Raw genomic sequence first — 18,395 nt, 5'->3', positions numbered from 1 at the left:
TATTTTAACGTATGTGACAGGTGCTTGAATGCTAGGAAATGCTGTGCTTTGGTGAATCAAGCTAGGGGTCTAGTTATGTCACGCTTAAATCTGAGTTATCGGGATAGTGTTTGTTTTGAGACAATTATTTGTAATAACTGTTTTATTTGGATATGTTGTGGTATGGGACATGACGTTTAATATCTGGTAATTAATAGTTGTTATGGATACTCATGGACAATCTGTTTCGCTCAGTGACATGCCCCGATGTTTCCGCCATCGGTTTGGGTGTGACATCACATGGGCCGTATTAGATTATTCGGGTCCGTATTAAACAAAATAGAGTTCTATAGAGACAGCTATACGAATCATTTAAGGTGGTCTATAAGAGTTTGCAACCCGTGTAACCATATACAGTCGGTATAACCAACCATATACGGCTCGTATAATTTTATTGAACCTGAATGATGTCACATTGGTATGTTTAACTAGGAGTTACACGCTCATGTAACATGTGGGGTGGGTGTGTGCATATAGCAACACGCTAATTTAAATCCTAAAAACCATTAGCGTGCCATCAAGTCTTAATAACTTTAAATCCTAAAAACAATTAGCGTGCCATCAAGTCTTAATAACTTTAAATCCTAAAAACAATTAGCGTGCCATCAAGTTATAATAAATAGATACGATAATACCTCAAACAGATGCGATGAAACCTCAAACATAAGTAAGATGCGATTGAATTTACATACATATGACCTCTTAGTCCCAAAAGAACAAATAAAAACCAATAATTCCCCACAATTCTAAAGAAGGTCCACAAATCTATAATGCTAACAGAGCTAAAGAAAGGGAGCATCACAAGTTAATTGGGTTAAGTTACGATCTACAAATAGTTATAGTAACCATCTTTTACATCATTCTAGTGTCCTGTTCCATGGTTGTTTGGCAATTCTTTTTGAGACGGTGTGGAGTCCCCCCTATATTTCTTGGTTCGTGACTTCGTGATTTACTCATGTTTCATAAAACGTTGGGCCAAAGGAAAGATAATGTTTTTCAAGGGACGACTATCTTCACGGCTTGTCGTGTATTTAGAAATTTAGGTGGCTCTTATCTCTAAAACCGTGGAAGACGTCAAATTACTTTGTTATCTTTGGATAAGAATAGATCTCATGGTTTTTGTCACGAAAAGATTGGGGCAAATTTATTTTGTAATTTTGTGGCTCTACCGTTGGTGTCTTTTGTAGTGAAACTTGTCGTTCTAATAACTGAACTAAAGAAATAATATAATAAAAATAAAATATATTTTTATTTTTTCAATAACTCTAAATTCTAAAACCCTAAAAAGTCTAAAACCCAGCTCGTATTATACCTTAGGGTGTACGGTGTGGGAGTCGGCAAAGGGTTTGCCGCTCGGCAAACACCGCCGCCGACCCAATGCCGACGCGGCAAACAAAAGCAATCGGTGACAGGTTGCCAACTCAGGAACAATGAAAATTTGACCGTTGGGGAATGTTACAACGGTAATAATACCGTTCAAGGTAAAAAAAAAAATTTATTTTTTGTTTTAAAAAATTACACTATAAATACTAAACCAAGTATCTATTCTCATCCACTGTTTAAAACTTTTAAATATTTTGAAAAATTACACTATAAAAAATGGAAGGCTCAAACAAGGGTGAAGGCAAGAAGAAAATGATAGGGTCCGGTTCGAAGTCGAGAGCTAAAGATAAACGTGGTTCGGGTGGTACTAGTGTCCCGTTTCATCCGCACCTTGGGTTTGCGAATCAAACCCAACCTCCATTTTATTATAACCAACCCATGCATCAACCTTTCGGTTATGATACCCAACCCACCCAAAATTGGATGCAACACGGTCCGACGATGACTCGACCCGGTTATTATGAATACTCCCTAGAAGCACAAAATGCTTTTGACTCGTTTTCTTTTCAAACCCCAATGTCACAATCACCGAGAGACGTACAACATGACTCCGATGAGGAGTTCGTGCAAGAAACCCAAGAACAAGAGTTAGATGATGATGATGAAGATGTTGCGGTTGAAGAAAATCCCGTGAACGAAAATGTAGCCGAACCGGAAAGAAAAGCAAAAGCCAAACGGGAAACTTGGACGCCTAGACAAGAAGAGGCGTTAGCAAAAGGTTTTGTTCATTGCACTTTGAATAAAAAGAAAGGAAATCAACAAAAGGCGGATGGGTTTTGGAAGAAAGTTCTAAACCACTACAATGAAACGGTCGGAGGAAGTAACCGAACCCACCACCAAGTTCGCTCAAAATGGATGACGATGCAAACAAAAATTAACACATTCAACGGTCTATATCATCAAGCGGTAATTTTTTTATACGGTTTATTTTTTAACGAAATGTTTGGATTTAGTTGTTGATAATTTATTTTTTTAGGATCGTTTACGTCCTAGCGGGAGTGACGATGCTTATGTAATGAAACAAGCGCTAAAGGATTACAAAAGCAAAGAAAAAATTGAATTCGCTCATGTTGCGGCTTGGGAGGTTGTTAGAACAAATCAAAAGTGGTCGCCGGTACCTTTGTTGAATGAAGAAAGCTCCGGTTCGGGTCTAAAAAGAAAGTCTTCGGATTCGGGAAATTATACACGAGGATCACCGAATGTCGAAATCTCGAGCGGATTCGGATTCGATATTCCCGACATAAACGAGGATCCTTCACCACCACCACTAAGACGACAAACGAGAAAGGAGAAAAAGGACAAAGGGCCGTCTTCAAGAAACGAAGATCCAAGAGATATAACACACAAATTCGAAGAGTACAAGGTCATGAAAAAAGAGATAATGGAAATTAAACGTATACGAGAAGAAAAATATTTGACCTTGGCGGATGAGCAACGAGAGGCGTTGCGACAAACAATGTTCGACAAGGACTTGGAGACGTATAATCGGCCTACTGACAATATTCACCCTGCGATGTTGGAAATCACACTCGCTAGAAAATGTGAGATCGCAAAAAAATATGGATGACCTTGTGATTTTTAGTTTTTTTTTTAAGTTAGATTTTATTTGAAATGTAATGTTTTATTTTTATTTAAGATGTAATGCTTTATTTTTAATTAAAATGTACTGCTTTATTTTTATTTTTAAAAAGTTTATGTTTTTTCCATTTTAACTTAAGTATAAAAAACAGAAAATAAAAAAAAAGTTTGCCACTCAGCAAGTGTTTAAACCATTGCCAACAATTTTCAGCAAAGTTTAAATACTTTTGAGTGATTGACATGGCGCGTTCTGATTGGTCGGTTTTTTAGTTTGCCACTTCAAAGTGTTTAACCACTCCTTAGACCACCCGTAGTGGGGCGTGATTTTTAAAAAAAAAATTGAAAAAAAACGCCCCAAAACGCCCCCCATCCATTACACTAGGCGTTATTTTAAAAAAAAAATTCAGAAAATTGATTTTGGCGTTATTAAGAAAACGCTGCATGTGGCCAATAGGCATTATTCCCATGTTTGACTAGCCAATAATCATTTAGGTTGCCTTTTTTTTTTTAATGATTTGAATGGGCATTATTCCCACTACACCACTTTTGCAATAACGCCCCATGCTGACTGGACTGCCACGTGTCGAATAATGTCCCATGGTGGGGGCATTATTTTTCTTAACCACTAAACATGGTCTTAGAGCATTCTCATCCAATCCATCAAATTATACATACATTCCACTAAAAAACAGCTCCTATATCAATATATTTTCACTAAAAACAAATATTTTTTTCTCTCCTTTTCAATTAAATAATATTATCATTACATTTTTCTCTCTCTTCACTCACAACCACTTTCAATATATATTAAAAAAATTATACTAGGTGAACAGTATCCTCCCAAATATACAGATGAACAGTAACATTTTCTCTCTCCTCCACTCACAACCATTTTTTATACCCTTTATAATATAAAAACTACCCCTTACATATTTTGATGGTTTAAATGAGAATGCTCTTACACCAAATTTTATTATTTGGGATAAAAGGAAAGAGGGTTGTGGATAATATACAGGTACAAAAATGGCGACTGCTTCTTCTCTAATAATCACCTCAAGAATTCCACTTTCTTCTTCCTTAAAATGGGTGTCAATTCCCATCCTTCGTTCCCCAAATAACTGTTATAACAAACAATCCAGCCTCCATAGAACCCCTTCTACATATTCCATAAACCCTACTAGAAGAAACCCTAAAACCCTAATTGTTAGAGCTGCTGAATACAAATTCCCAGACCCAATTCCTGAATTTGCTGAAGCTGTAAGCACACCCAGACCCAGTTTTCGTTTTATGTTTTATGTTTTATGCTTTATGTTTTATTTGATTGTTTTTTAGAATGTGAAGGAATGCATACCAAGTGTTTGTTAAAATGTCTCTGTGTGTTTGGTGGTTTAGGAGACTGAGAAATTCAGAGATCATCTTATTGAGAAGCTGTCAAAGAAAGACGTATTTGAAGATTCTGTTGATGAAGTGGTTGAAATCTGTACTGAGGTATTATATACATCCACATATATGCAAACATTTACGGCAGAAAGTTATGATTTTTAAGTGCTTTTTGCTTGTAAAATGATTTATTTGAAAACGGAATTAAGAAACAATGGCTTATATTTGAGTTGGGTTTGTGAATAGATATTTGCCAAATTCATGAATGAGGAATATGGTGGCCCGGGAACATTGTTGGTTGATCCTTTTTGGGAGATGGCTGATACTATAAACGAGAGTGATTTACCTGGAGGGCCACAAGCTGCGCGCGCCGCGGTTAAATGGGCTCAAGATCACGTTGACAATGACTGGAAAGAGTGGAACGGCAATTAGCAAGAACCATGGTCCTACACTATGAATTAAACGTGATTGACTGGCTCATCACGTCAGCTGCATCGTCTGAGTAAGATTGATCTTAAAGAGGCGCGGAGTGGCAACAAGAAAATGGTCAAATGGTGTGCGTTTAACGTGCTGGTCTGTTGTAGTTATCATAGAAGTAGAACATCTTTTATTTTCGTAGTGTATTGTCATGGAACAAGTCTTTCATGTAATTGAACAAGTTTTGTAGTCCAATGATTATATGTTGTCACAGCATCCAAATTCATAAAACCTGAGTAGGTTAACTTATTTAAGCCTCAAATAACATTAGTGGGTTTTTACATGATCATATGGATAAAAAAATTGTTTATTGATCCTATTGGTGGTCTACTAGATTGATTGATCCATTCAGCCAGATTCATACTTGGATCGAGAATAAGACACCCGCCATTGTCATCTATCGGTCACCATGGTCTGTCTTGGCCATCACCGCCCCAACATGTGACCCCACTAATGTCATCGGTGGCTTCCTTTGCCCCAACACTACCACCATCCACTGCTGCAACAAGCACCACCTCTATCCACTGCCATCACCACCCGCCCATCAGGCGTTGCAGCCACAATCGTCACTTCCATCATCACCATAGTCACCATCACCGTTATCAGCAAACAAGTTAAAAAAAAAATACTATTAGATCACCCACAAGGAGTTTGTGGGGAGATCTGTGACCCACATGACGCTAACGTGGAGGCGAGAGATTAAAAGAGACGGGTTTTGTATATGTCTACGGACGGCTACAGATGGTAGAAATGGGAGGACTTCGAGAGAGGGGAAATGGCGTTCTTCGAGTGGTTCATGGACGTGGGGTCCTTAGCCGACGTGGCTTCGTGAGCTTCCAACATGCCCTTATGCTATTGTAGGTGTGTGGTGGGGTGGGTAGGATGTTAGGTTGATGGTAGAGGGGTGGCATATGTGGTAGGTTGTTTGGTGGTGGTGGGGTTGGGGAGTTGGAAAAAGAAAGGTTCAAACATAAAGGGTAGCCATGTTAAGTAAAACAAAAGATAAAAGACCAATCCATCCAATTATTTTAATTTTGATCTGATTATTTAGTAAAAATAAAATGGTACCAACTCAAACAAACACTAATATTGTTTTTAATATTCTAAATTTACCAATTAGAAACATTACATGATGATGCTAGTGGAGATGAATATGATCAGGTGGTTCCGCTAGTGACACAATGATACTCCAGTGATCCGTCAATGATCGAAATTTGCCGTTAAAAAAAAAAGAAACATTACTTGTACATATTCTGTTCTATATCTTTGGAGTCCAACTCAAACATGATTATTATTGTTTGAGACCAAACTTGTCATACAACTCGTCTTCCCTGTGCCGCAAATCCGGTTCCGCTGCTACCGCGGGCTTTACGCAATCGATCGGATATACCGTTTCTTTTTTATTTGCACAAAACCCTCAAATTCACTTTACAAATAACAAAACAAACCCCTCAAATCTTCCATCTGTGATCGTTGCCACTCTCGAAGGAAGAATAATCTGGTATCCATTTATCTTTAACATCTTCTTCTGTTCTGTTAATTCCAACTTAAATTTCATCTATTTTGTTACGCTTTAAATGTTGGTTTTCATTGTCAGTTGAACGAAACCTAATTAGTTGTTGAAAGAAACACTTTAGAAATGTAGTAGTAGGTAGAACAAGATTAAGGAAATATCTCAACTTCATCTTATTATCTTGATCAATTTAGGTATTTTCTTGTTAGAATCTATAGCAATTTGCTCTGTCTAAACATTTATAAAAGGGGAATGAATGTGTTTAGTTGGTGATAAGAAGAATTTGTTGTTAAGTAAGGTATGAAAGGACTTTGGGAGAGACTGCTTTGTCATGAACACGCGTGTTCGTCGGCTTTATTCTAACAATTTCTGCCAACCCAAGTTGATTCTGTGCTAGATTTTCTGCATTTGGTTGTGTTTCAAATGTTGGTATTTAATAGATTGTTCAAAATCGTTTCAACTTCGGATTTTGCTTTTAAATGAAACCTAATTACTTGTCGAAACACTTGAGAAATGTAGTTGGTAAAACAAGATTAAGGAAAAATCTAAACTTGATCTTGATTAATTTAGGTATTTGCTTGTTAGAATCTATAGTAATTTGCTCGGTATTTTCTTGTTCTAAACAATTGTAATTTGCTCCTTTTTAACGCGTGTTCATCGGCTTTATTCTAACAATTTCTGCTAATCCAAGTTGATGATTCTATGCTAAAAGTCTTTCATTTGGTTATGCTTCATATGTTGGTATTTAATATTTATTGTCCAAAATCGTTTCAAGTTCAATTTTTTCTTTTAAACGAAATATAATTACTTGTCGAAACACTCTGGATATGTAGTTGGTAGAACAAGATTAAGGAAAAATCTCAAATTGGTCTTTTGACTAATTTGGGTATTTCCTTGTTCAAATTTATAGTAATTTGCTCCGTTTTTTTTTTTTTTTTTTTTTTGTATACAATCATAAAAGGAGAACGTGTTTAGTTGGCGATAAGAAGAATTTGTTGTTACAGAAAGTATGGAGAGGACTTTGGGAGAAACTACTTCGTAATGACCTCCTTGTTTAAAACATGTTCATCGGCTATATTTTCAAGGACTACAGGCAATCTTGTTGCAAGATGTTTGTCTAGTGGGGTCACCCGTTTATCTTTTAGAAGAAGAATCGATCATCATGCTGCATTCGTTACCGCAGAAAACGGATTTCTTTTAACACGGTTTCGAGTTTGTTGTTACTCTACGCGTAAAGCCACCCGTGCCGGTAAATCCAAAACAAAGAAGCCAGATCCTAAATCGGAGAAAATGTTGGGAGACGAAAAAAATGCTTTCTTTGTTGTCCGTAAAGGGGATCTTGTTGGCGTGTACAAGAACTTAAATGAGTGTCAAGCTCAAGTTGGATCATCGGTACAGTCTTTTTAACTCATTCATTGTATCCCTAGATCGTTAGTTTATGTCTTTGTTTGTATGTTTTATATTTCGAAACAATTTATAAGAGTTAAATGTAGATATTTTGAAAAGCTTAACAGATCGTAATGCATTTGTGTGGTCCTGATAGGTATGCGATCCACCTGTCAGTGTGTATAAAGGCTACACGATGCCCAAAGAAGCCGAAGAATATATGATTTCTTGTGGGCTTAAGAATGCACTTTATTCAATCAAGGCTGCAGATTTAACAGAGGAGCTATTCGGAAATCTTGTCGCATGTCCTTACCAGGTAAAATAAAAAAAAATCTAAAAGTGAAATTTTTTGTATAGTGTTCACTTGATACCGTTTTAGTTAAGATAGATACATGTCGCAAATAAACGATTCTTGTTGAATAAACATCTCATACAAAATATGCTACTTTCTTCCGGCAGTTGAATTTCATACGGTTTATATCAGATATTCATACAGTTGATTTTTTTTCTGCAGCCACCACGTTTTGCCTTAGGTGAACCGTCAAGTGATCATTTGTCCAAAAGAAAATTTCCGGAAGTTTTGGGATCTCAAACTGGGGTAAGTTAGTAGGCAATATCTACAATAACTAAAGGTATATATTATGTATATATTGCTTTTGTCTCTATGTTTCGTCATTGATGTTTTTTTTTTTTTTTTTTTTTTTTTTTTTTTTTTTTTTTTTGTAAATAACTTGCAGGAAGCCTTTGGGTTGAGATCTATTTCAAGTGATCCTACAAGGAAGCTTGCTAAGTTGGAACAACTTACGTCTCAAGCCGTAACTAATACGGTGAGTACTGATAGTGATACGTGATGTATGCATGAAAACTAATATATTTCTTGTTCAAGTGCTGAATTTCTATTTCTTATTTTCCTTTATATGAAAGTCACCGTTTTCCTATATAGTGACACGTGACGGTGCATAATTATGTTACAGCGTACGTGTATTCTTGAGTTTGATGGTGCGTCTAAAGGAAATCCTGGGCAAGCTGGGGCAGGAGCTGTTTTAAGAACTGATGATGGAAATTTGGTATGATCGGTTTTCGGCGGGTATTTTTGAGTTCTTTTTGTTAGTCGATGATAGCTATACTTTTCTTTTTTATAGATCTGTAGATTGCGTGAAGGATTGGGTATTGCTACGAATAATGTTGCTGAATATCGAGCTGTTATACTAGGGTTAAGATATGCTCTTAGCAAAGGGTTTACAAGTATACGAGTTTTGGGTGATTCCAAACTCGTTTGCATGCAGGTAGGTATCTTCTATTTTCAAACTAATAATGTTGTATTTTTCTTTATAATTCGATGATGCGTATATTATAAGAAATATTATATGGTATAGGTTCAGGGTCTATGGAAGGTGAAAAATCAAAACATTAGCAAGTTGTATGAAGAAGCAAAGAAACTAAAGGATAAATTCCTTTGTTTCCAGATCGATCATGTTTTAAGGGTAACATCGCACATTTCATATTCTTTTATCTACTTATGGTAACTAACATGTACTCTTATGCAATTTAAACATTTGCAACATATGTTACTTTTGTCGAGTGTATTTAGATAAATAAGAAATCGGCAAAACAGTTTATTTTATTGTAGTGTATAGCTAGCTAATTGTGACATACAAAATTTACCAGAAATGGAAATGCAACAATCTTTTATGGAACATCCCAAAAACATGAAAAATTGTTGCGGTTTTATCATGTGACTAATGCAGGATTTATTTTCGTAACCTGTGTAAACTTGTTTTCCGTTTTTTAGGACTTAAACTCTGACGCAGATACTCAAGCAAACTTAGCCGTTGATCTTGCGGGTGCAACTTCTTCTCTCTCATATATCATTATGATTACACAAAACAATGTTATTATCTTTAAAATTGGCACCTCTAGTTTCTAGCTATGTTGACCAATGCTTACCATGATGTTGCAGTTGGTCAGATTCAGGAAGTTGACTCATAGTACATTTCTACCATCCATTCATCCTTCAAGCCAAGTTTCAAACAAACAATCAAAAACTTTACGAGCTTATTTTCAAGATTTAAACGATTGATTGATTTTCTACAGTTAAACAAAATGTTGAACTTTTGGGGTATACTTTATGTCAATGGTGTCAAGTGTGATAGTTTTGCACACTCTTTTAAGTTAGTTTCTGTAGTTGTAGACCAGCAGCAGGCGCGTTTGTGATGCGAGTTGGATTAAATTAAAGTTTTATTCTATTTTTCCTGCATTGTAAATTTGTAATTTGGCATGATGTGTTGACTGTTGATACAAGTTGGTAGAGAAAAAGAAACAATATACATCACCGAAAAAGAAGCAAACCATCTAAACACTCCTTTATGAAACATTAATCGTAGATGATAATAAACGAGTGTTGGCAATCATCAGGCAAATGAGGCTACACAAGATGGTGATGCGTGTTTCACACAACCCCCTAACTCTTCATAAGGTCATCCGTAGTCATAAGGCCCTTTTGGGGGGCGTTATGCGATATGTGGCATGCCACGTCATCACGGGGCTTTATGGGGCGTTATGCAAGTTGAGGCCATAGTCATAAAGCCCCTTTGTCATCATTACTCATTATTTTAATTTTCATTTTTTAATTAATTTCTAAGTTTTTAAAAATTAAAAATCATTTCATTAAATAAAAAAAAAGAGTACAATAAAATAAAAAACAAACATTAAACACAAAAAAACGGAAAAACATAATTGGAGGGACCAAATATTAAATAAAAAACATTAAATAAAATAAGTTTTCATAATTGCAGGGACCAAATATGTTTAGAAACCAATTTTGTAAGGACCAATTAATAAACCATTCATCCTTCATCCTTCTTCAATACCTGCAAGGCTGCAACAAACAGAAATAGAGCATGAGCATTATATGTATGTTGAGAAAACCAGAAAATAAAAAAAAACAAAAAAATATTCAAACAAACCACAAAACGCCGCTATAATTCTCGCGCCACACCCCCATTTTTCATTTATAGCGCCGCTAGTTTTGGTGTTTGGGGCGTTTTTCCGGCGCCATCTCCGGGCATAGCGCCCCACTACGGATCGACTAAGGTTTGCACGGGAGTTGGGTTGACTCGTCATGTTTAGCAAGAAAAAGACACTAAAAGGCGAAATACTTAAAGGAATAAAAGTAGAGGGATTAGACATGTATATAAGCAAAGTTAACTAATAAAAAATATAGTAAATTACTTTTTTGAGTCTATGTTTTAGTGGTTTTAACCACTTGGATCCAAAATCAGAAAGTTTAACGCACTGAGTCCCTAACCACTCATTTTATAACGTTTTGAGTCCAATTTTTAACACTTGTACTTTTGATTTTGGACTCAAGTGATTAAAACCACTAAAACACAGGGACTCAAAACGTTATAAAATGAGCGGTTAGGGACTCAGAGCATTAAACTTTTTGATTTTGAACTCAATTAATTAAAATCAATAAAACACAGGGACTCAAAAAGTAATTTACTCTAAAAAATACTTTATTAAAGTAAAGAGACTAACATGTATATTGTGAAAGTTAAAGCAGAAAGAAGACTAAACACATATATTAGCAAAGTTAAGGGTGTAAACGAAAAAAGACAAGGGTTTAAAAGAAAACAAAAGGAGGTCGCTATTTGGCAGCTTCTTAGTAAGTATAATGAATAGTGAGATGCGCGTTGTGGCGTAAGTCAATTTGGTTCGTCATGTTAGCAAGGAAAAACACTAAAGGCAAATTACTACAAAAGATATAAAAATAGAGGGACTAAAAATATATATTAGCAAAGTAAAGTTAAGGGTGTAAAAAAAATACAAAAATCTTAAAAAAAGAAAAAAATAAAAAAATATGGAGACTACCACGTGGCAGACTCTGGATGTCTACCATGAACGAAGAGAGCAACCATATTCTATAACATCTTAAAAGACAAAGTCGGTGACTTTTACGCCACCGACATCCTAACTTTCAAACTTTGACACCACAACCCCCTTTATTTTCAAATTCCATAACCACACCCTCCTCTTTCAAACCTTGTCAGCACCACCTCTCTACTTTGTCTTTTCACCATCACCTCCTCAACTTTTACACATTTACGCCACCACTCCTCTACTTTTACATTTTCACCACCACTACCTCATCTTTTACATATTTTTGCCACCATCCATCTGCTTTTACAATTTGCCTTTTTTTAGACTTTGCGTTTTTACCCATTGCACTTACACATTTTCGCCACCATCTATCTGCTCTTACAATTTACCATTTTTAGACATTGCGTTTTTACCCCTTGCACTATTACTCCATTTTTATATCTGCCCAAATTTAAAAACTTACAATTGTAACCCCTAGACTACTACTCCTACTTTTGCAAATGTCATTGCATTGTGTTTTACGAAATGTCTTAAGCATTATGTTTTACATTTCGTGTCTACCTTTGTGTTTTACACTTTTTTTTATAATTGTTTTTTACGCATTCTCTTTTGCACTTATTTTATAATCTATAGATTTTCATTACTAGCTATCTATTTGATTTATTCAATAGCTATGACGAGTTTCTAAGCTAGTAAGCAAATAAATATATAATGCTAACTGGGCCAACGAAACAGAGCATCACATGCTAACTGGGCTAAGATCTACAAACGGGCTAAAGTAATATTTCAACATTTTGATTTAAAAGTCCGGAAAAAACACTTTGTTTAGGGTTTCGAAGGCTCAAAGCATTGTAACCAGCAGCTCTAGGGTTTTAGACCTCATTCTCACTTCTATCTGGTAACTCTTTCTTTTCCTTGTTATTGCTCAATTTGATTTTCTTTTAGCTTCTGATGCATTACTATATACTTACGAATTTCTATCTTTAATTGATCTGATCCTTTGTTCTGGTAATCACTTAATTTTGTTCTTCAATTCGTTGTCTTTCAAAATATAATTCAATTTATTTTACTTGTTGATGAACTGGAGTAATTTGTTGCTTCATTATTTTCAGCTTATCTATACTGTCTGTTTCTTTGATATATGTAGGTTTTTAGCAGAAATTTTGAATTTTTATTTATGTTAAGTTATTGTAACAGATGCTAGGATTGAATTTATTTATTTAGGGTTTTGCTAATTAGATGATGAAGAACTTCATTAGTAACTAGATGCTTATTTTCAAAGTTTTTTTTTTAATTATTTAACTTGTTATTTTGTAGTCAGTGACTCATTTATACCGTGTTCCGAATCCGATTACCTACGTAATGTTTTTGTATTGTGAGATTTATGGTATATTATCTTTTATTTTGCAGCATTTTATTATAGATCTGCAGATATGGTGCAGTATAATTTTAAGAAAATTACGAAAGTACCTACGGGGAAGGATTTTGTTGATATAGTACTCAGTCGAACCCAGAGGCAAACGCCTACTGTCGTTCACAAGGGCTATGCAATCAATCGCATTCGTCAGTTTTACATGCGGAAAGTGAAGTTTACACAAACGAATTTTCACGAAAAGCTCTCTACCATCATCGAAGAGTTCCCGAGGCTTGACGATATCCATCCTTTCTACGGTGATCTTCTTCACGTTCTTTATAACAAAGATCATTACAAACTCGCCCTTGGTCAAATCAATACCGCTAGAAATCTTATTAGTAAAATCGCCAAAGATTATGTGAAGCTGTTGAAATATGGCGACTCGCTCTATCGGTGCAAAGCGTTAAAGGTTGCTGCTCTTGGTCGTATGTGTACTGTAACGAAAAGAATTGGTCCTAGTTTGGCGTATCTTGACCAAATTAGACAACACATGGCGAGACTACCGTCGATCGACCCCAACACTAGGACCATTCTGATCTGTGGGTATCCGAATGTTGGGAAAAGTTCGTTTATTAACAAAATTACTAGAGCCGATGTTGATGTCCAGCCGTATGCTTTTACCACAAAGTCGTTATTTGTTGGTCATACTGATTATAAATACCTGAGGTATCAAGTTATAGATACCCCAGGGATTTTGGATAGACCGTTTGAAGATCGTAATATTATCGAAATGTGTAGTATAACAGCGTTAGCACATCTAAGAGCCGCGGTTCTGTTTTTTCTTGATATATCTGGTTCTTGCGGGTACACAATCGCGCAACAGGCGGCACTTTTTCACAGTATCAAGTCTTTGTTTATGAACAAACCGTTGATTATAGTCTGCAACAAGACCGATTTGCAGTCACTGGAAGGAATATCAGAGGACGACAAGAAGTTGGTTGAGGAAATGAAATCAGAAGCGATGAAAACATTAATCGGTCAAGGTGGCGAGCCGAGAGAAGGTGCTGAAGTGCTTTTAACGATGAGCACGTTGACCGAACAGGGTGTGATTGCGGTTAAAAACGCTGCTTGTGAACGGTTATTAGATCAAAGAGTTGAAGTTAAAATGAAGTCTAAGAAGATAAACGATTGTTTAAATCGATTTCATGTTGCTGTTCCGAAACCACGTGACCAGAAAGAAAGACCGGCGTGCATACCGCAAGCTGTGCTCGAAGCGAAAGCTAAAGAAGCAGAAAAAGAAAAGAAAAAGCTTGAACGGGATCTCGAAGAAGAAAACGGTGGTGCGGGTGTTTATTCTGCTAGCTTAAAGAAACATTATCTGCTTGCGAATGATGAATGGAAAGAAGATAACATGCCGGAAATTCTCGACGGGCACAACGTATACGATTTTGTAGACCCCGATATTTTACAACGGCTTGAAGAGTTGGAGAAAGAAGAAGGTCTTCTGCAGGAGCAGGACGACGATGAGGTGGACATGGATGTAGAGGATTTGACCCCACAACAGCAAAAGGAGCTAGCGGAAATCAGGAGAAAGAAAAGCATACTCATCAGAGAACACAGAATCAAAAAGAGCACTGCGGAAAGCCGACCTATCGTGCCGAGAAAATTCGATAAAGACAAGAAGTTCACTTCCGAGAGAATGGGTCGACAGCTGTCATCTTTGGGACTTGACCCGTCTAAAGCAATCGAACGGGTTCGAAGCAAGTCTAGGGGTCGTAAGAGGGAGAGGTCAACTGATCATGGCGGTGATGATATGAATGTGGATGATGACGGTTCGAATAAGAAGATGAGGTTGAGGTCATTGTCTAGGCCCAGGTCAAGGTCGAGTTCAAGACCGCCAACGGATGTGGTGGTCCCTGGTGAGGGGTATAAGGATTCGGCTCAAAAGATTCAGGCGTTTAAAATGGGTAAGAAATCTGTTTACAAGAGGAACAAGGATGCTCGAAAGGGTGAGGGTGATAGAGTTATTCCTAATCTGAAACCGAAGCATTTGTATTCTGGCAAGCGGTCTAATGGCAAGACTACTAGGCGTTGATGATGATGTTAAGACTTTGAATGTTATGGTAAGCGTTGGTTATGTTTAAGCGTTTATATATATACAAAACAAGTTATGATCTCTAATGAATATTCATTTATTTGGTTATTTCAGGAAGTGAGAGCCTGCAATTTTGGAAGTTGTTTGGATGTTATTTGTTTAGTTTTTGCTTATAAATTTTTGAACTTTTGAACTTGAAATTTACATTTAAATGTTTTTGGTGAAATTATATACATTTATTACGGGTGCGTGTCTGAATGAAAATGTTATGTTAGGCAATTTGAGTTGAGAAGTAAGTCTAATATTGGTTATAAGGTATTGTGAAGTCATTTGTCACTTAGAAGTTGATGTTACGGGTGTGTGTTTGGTTTGGTTTCGTTTCGTTTTCATCGATCAATCATATGATTTACGACATTGGTTTGGTTTCGTTTTCATCGATCAATCATATGATTTATGACATTGTATATACGAATGACTACTGGGAAATAGATTCGAGGGGTAGAATTAAAATACCGTTATCCTACAAAAAAATTGAGTATGTAGTAGGGATGTAAACTAGCTGAGCTGAACCAAGCCCGAGCCTAGTTTCACGCTTGGCTTGTTATGTTTTTGTGAAACTCAAACCTGGCTCCGTTCGAGCCTACTTATTTGAACTCGAGCTCGATCTCGGCTCGCGAGTAAAACCCTAAGCTCGAGTTTGGCTCGAGCTAATTTGAGAACAACCTCAAACAAGTTAAAAGCTCAGCTCGAGCTTGCTTCAATATCGCTTAAACGTGTCAAAGCTCAGCTCGAGCTTAGCTTGCCAATATTATCATTATTATATTATATATAAAAAAACTAAAACTTTGTTTGGGCTCGTTAAGGCCCAGGCTCATGAGCCTAAATGAGTTTTGTACATCAGGCTTGATAACTAAACGAGCTCTATTTCCGGCTCGAGCTTGGTAAGACTCGGCTCGTTTGAGCTAATTTACACCCCTAGTATGGAGACACTCAATGTTGTGTTCCAGTTAAAAACATCAGATTTGGCCTTCATCTGGTTTCGTTTCAATGATTGATTGTTAAATGACTTTTCTAGCCCTCCCATAAGACTTAACTGTATAGACGTGTAATGTCATATCTCAGTTTTTAAACATTAACTAATCTCTGGGATGCATACTTTTTAATTACCCTTAAGATTTATGAATGTAAATAAGATGCAATGGGCTAATAATCTTTTTATGTCTTTGGCTCTTGCAGTGTCACTATCAACCAATTATTTTATGGCAGCTTGTATGGCCGGCGGACCTGTTTTTGTGTACACCCTCTTAACTAGCATCTTTGTAACTACGCTTTGAGTCGTCGTCACATGGTGCAATAAGACCAAACTACCCTCGACGCCTTATCGCTTTTTTTGGGTGAAGTTAACCAGTTATCCAGTGAGTTTCTGCACAAGGAATATGTAGGACCGAAACATTATTGGTTGAACCGGACATGAACATGTTAATTAGACTTTAGCGAATGAAGCTTCCGAGTGCCATCTTAGCAACATCCATCATGATTGGCATATTTGAAACTCAACAACACTTATGATGTGACTAATAATTCTTGTTTACATGTTCTTGATATCAATCACTAAAAGGAGGCAACTTTTAACTCCACACTAATATACATATTTCTTCAAAATCAATACATATCTTTTAGTGTTGTTGCTTATCCTTTTTTAAAATGTTCTTAAATCTTAACTATACAGATGGTTCTTTAATCTTTTTGATCCAAACATATTTTTTCAAAACTATGATCAGCTAGCACTAGCAGCCTCAGAGATACTTTGCAACGCCGGACGCCATGATTTCGACCTTGAAAACGATCCAGACCTTTGCTTGATTGTTCTTTCATGTGTCATCACCTGATAATTCATAATAAAACACATAAAAATCAGTAAAACTTCATCTTTTATCCTTTTAAGTCAAAGTTATATTTTTTATATAAATGATAGTAAATATTCACCTGGCTTGTATTCTCCAATCTTGAAGTTTTTTCATCTTCACTATGATTTTCCTTTTTCTTCTTCGCTTGTCGTTTCGCTTTTAGCACCTTCATAACTTCTGTAAAACAAAATAATTCCAACCATCAAACATAACTCCAACAAATATCCAAACTAAAATACAAAAAAAAAATGATACTAACCATGAGAGGTGACAAGACGATAAGCGCGGCCAAGAACAAGAGTGTCACTTGGCCGAAGCAGCTTAACTCGTGTAAACCGAACGGTTTTATTCCCGGAACCATCTTGATCATTCTCGGTACCGGGCAATGGAATAATGAGAGAAACATAATGTCCAGGATTCATCTTCATGACTTGACTAACAGTTACAGACCAATACATCCTTTCAATCTTCCCTGATGGATGTTGGATCACCAAAGCAGCTGCATCTACTGCTTGACAATTCCCCATCTTTAATCTGATCTTCAACAACAAAGATGGAGGATTGTTGTTTGAAGAAGAAGATGATAAGAAAATAATGGTTTTCTTTTGCTAGCCTCTACCTTCACCCTTTATATAATATATCCATATGGCATTTTTGTAAATAGTTAAAAAAAACTTGTTTGAATAAAATTATTCTTTATGTCTTTGACTTCAAATGACTTGGAAGGTGAAATTTTTAAAATTAAAGGTCACTCTCTCTCCAACGAACTTGTGTGTGACCTTTATATTATTTTATGTATTAGATTATTAATTTATTGATAAAGGCATATCCCTGTTTTGAATTTTTAATAATATATGGTCATAAAACAAATTAGAATAATAATGACACCTTGATTACATTTAATGTTATGTGTTTTTTTTGTTTGTTTTCATTTTATATAATTAATGTGTCTCATGAAGTGTTTAATGATTCTCAATGTATTGCAACAATTTGTTTAGCTAATATTAGCAAAATACTCACTTTTTAAACTTGATGTATTTATGGTGTTGTTTGATTAATATAATTATTTGTATACTTAATTGTTAATTAAATTTTAAAAGAGTTTAATAGTAATAATTGTACATGTTATGATGCTCATTGTTAATAATTTTGCTATAGATGTTGGATCATGTTACATGTTATGATTAAAAGCTTTTCAAGTTGAACATCTTGTCTTATTGAAGATGTCTCTTTATACATTTGGGTACTATTATTTTATACGATAATCTAACTTATATTAAATCATTTTAACCCGTTTATTAGATCGATATTGACAATTTTTTATTAGATATCTAACAATTTTTTTATTAAATAAATTTCATTGAACAACTTGTATAATTTGTTATACATAACTAGTTTGAA

The 18,395-nt window shown here is 35.7% G+C and overlaps 4 protein-coding genes across 5 annotated transcripts; 3 read left to right on the top strand and 1 right to left on the bottom strand.

The window, feature by feature from the left end:
• The first annotated feature begins 3,969 nt into the window (after window positions 1-3,969).
• Window positions 3,970-5,083, top strand: LOC118489157 (protein PLASTID REDOX INSENSITIVE 2, chloroplastic-like). Its single transcript, XM_035986813.1, has 3 exons — window positions 3,970-4,257; window positions 4,393-4,488; window positions 4,627-5,083. Exons 1-3 carry the CDS (start codon window positions 4,024-4,026, stop codon window positions 4,810-4,812), a joined length of 516 nt encoding a protein of 171 aa, XP_035842706.1. The 5' UTR covers window positions 3,970-4,023; the 3' UTR covers window positions 4,813-5,083.
• Window positions 5,084-6,136: 1,053 nt separating this feature from the next.
• Window positions 6,137-10,027, top strand: LOC110889306. 2 transcript variants are annotated; one of them, XM_035986812.1, is made up of 10 exons: window positions 6,137-6,358; window positions 7,375-7,762; window positions 7,914-8,072; window positions 8,271-8,354; window positions 8,494-8,583; window positions 8,731-8,823; window positions 8,899-9,042; window positions 9,133-9,240; window positions 9,549-9,600; window positions 9,717-10,027. In XM_035986812.1, the coding sequence occupies exons 2-10, from the start codon at window positions 7,412-7,414 to the stop codon at window positions 9,743-9,745; spliced, it is 1,110 nt and encodes a 369-aa protein (XP_035842705.1). In that variant the 5' UTR covers window positions 6,137-6,358; window positions 7,375-7,411; the 3' UTR covers window positions 9,746-10,027. The 2 variants fall into 2 exon arrangements, with proteins under 2 accessions (XP_035842705.1, XP_035842704.1); XM_035986811.1 differs by having other exon boundaries at window positions 6,138-6,358; window positions 7,332-7,762.
• Window positions 10,028-12,442: 2,415 nt separating this feature from the next.
• On the top strand, window positions 12,443-15,388 carry LOC110889304 (nucleolar GTP-binding protein 1). Its single transcript, XM_022136809.2, has 3 exons — window positions 12,443-12,536; window positions 13,049-15,115; window positions 15,202-15,388. The coding sequence occupies exon 2, from the start codon at window positions 13,072-13,074 to the stop codon at window positions 15,085-15,087; it is 2,016 nt and encodes a 671-aa protein (XP_021992501.1). The 5' UTR covers window positions 12,443-12,536; window positions 13,049-13,071; the 3' UTR covers window positions 15,088-15,115; window positions 15,202-15,388.
• A 1,249-nt stretch (window positions 15,389-16,637) lies between these two features.
• On the bottom strand, window positions 16,638-17,706 carry LOC110889303. The gene is made up of 3 exons (XM_022136808.2): window positions 17,254-17,706; window positions 17,074-17,171; window positions 16,638-16,972 (listed from the first exon to the last, which is right to left on the bottom strand). Exons 1-3 carry the CDS (start codon window positions 17,519-17,521, stop codon window positions 16,865-16,867), a joined length of 474 nt encoding a protein of 157 aa, XP_021992500.1. The 5' UTR covers window positions 17,522-17,706; the 3' UTR covers window positions 16,638-16,864.
• Window positions 17,707-18,395: the final 689 nt, after the last annotated feature.

This window comes from Helianthus annuus, chromosome 17 (genome assembly GCF_002127325.2).
Source record: "Helianthus annuus cultivar XRQ/B chromosome 17, HanXRQr2.0-SUNRISE, whole genome shotgun sequence".
In the NCBI taxonomy this organism is placed as follows: Eukaryota; Viridiplantae; Streptophyta; class Magnoliopsida; order Asterales; family Asteraceae; genus Helianthus; species Helianthus annuus.
Note: the sequence above shows the minus strand (reverse complement) of the source record. Positions and strands in the feature narration are given on the sequence as shown.

Bases quoted from the DNA above. Each gene is read 5' to 3' on its own strand.
- LOC110889304 (XM_022136809.2), top strand. From the start codon at position 13,072: ATGGTGCAGTATAATTTTAAGAAAATTACGAAAGTACCTACGGGGAAG.
- LOC118489157 (XM_035986813.1), top strand. From the start codon at position 4,024: ATGGCGACTGCTTCTTCTCTAATAATCACCTCAAGAATTCCACTTTCT. The intron at 4,258-4,392 runs GTAAGCACACCC...TTGGTGGTTTAG, and splicing joins TTCCTGAATTTGCTGAAGCT to GAGACTGAGAAATTCAGAGA. The intron at 4,489-4,626 runs GTATTATATACA...GTTTGTGAATAG, and splicing joins TGGTTGAAATCTGTACTGAG to ATATTTGCCAAATTCATGAA.
- LOC110889303 (XM_022136808.2), bottom strand. From the start codon at position 17,521: ATGGGGAATTGTCAAGCAGTAGATGCAGCTGCTTTGGTGATCCAACAT. The intron at 17,172-17,253 runs GTTAGTATCATT...TTTGTTTTACAG, and splicing joins TCGTCTTGTCACCTCTCATG to AAGTTATGAAGGTGCTAAAA. The intron at 16,973-17,073 runs GTGAATATTTAC...ATGAATTATCAG, and splicing joins GATTGGAGAATACAAGCCAG to GTGATGACACATGAAAGAAC.
- LOC110889306 (XM_035986812.1), top strand. From the start codon at position 7,412: ATGACCTCCTTGTTTAAAACATGTTCATCGGCTATATTTTCAAGGACT. The intron at 8,073-8,270 runs GTAAAATAAAAA...TTTTTTCTGCAG, and splicing joins TTGTCGCATGTCCTTACCAG to CCACCACGTTTTGCCTTAGG. The intron at 9,241-9,548 runs GTAACATCGCAC...TCCGTTTTTTAG, and splicing joins AGATCGATCATGTTTTAAGG to GACTTAAACTCTGACGCAGA.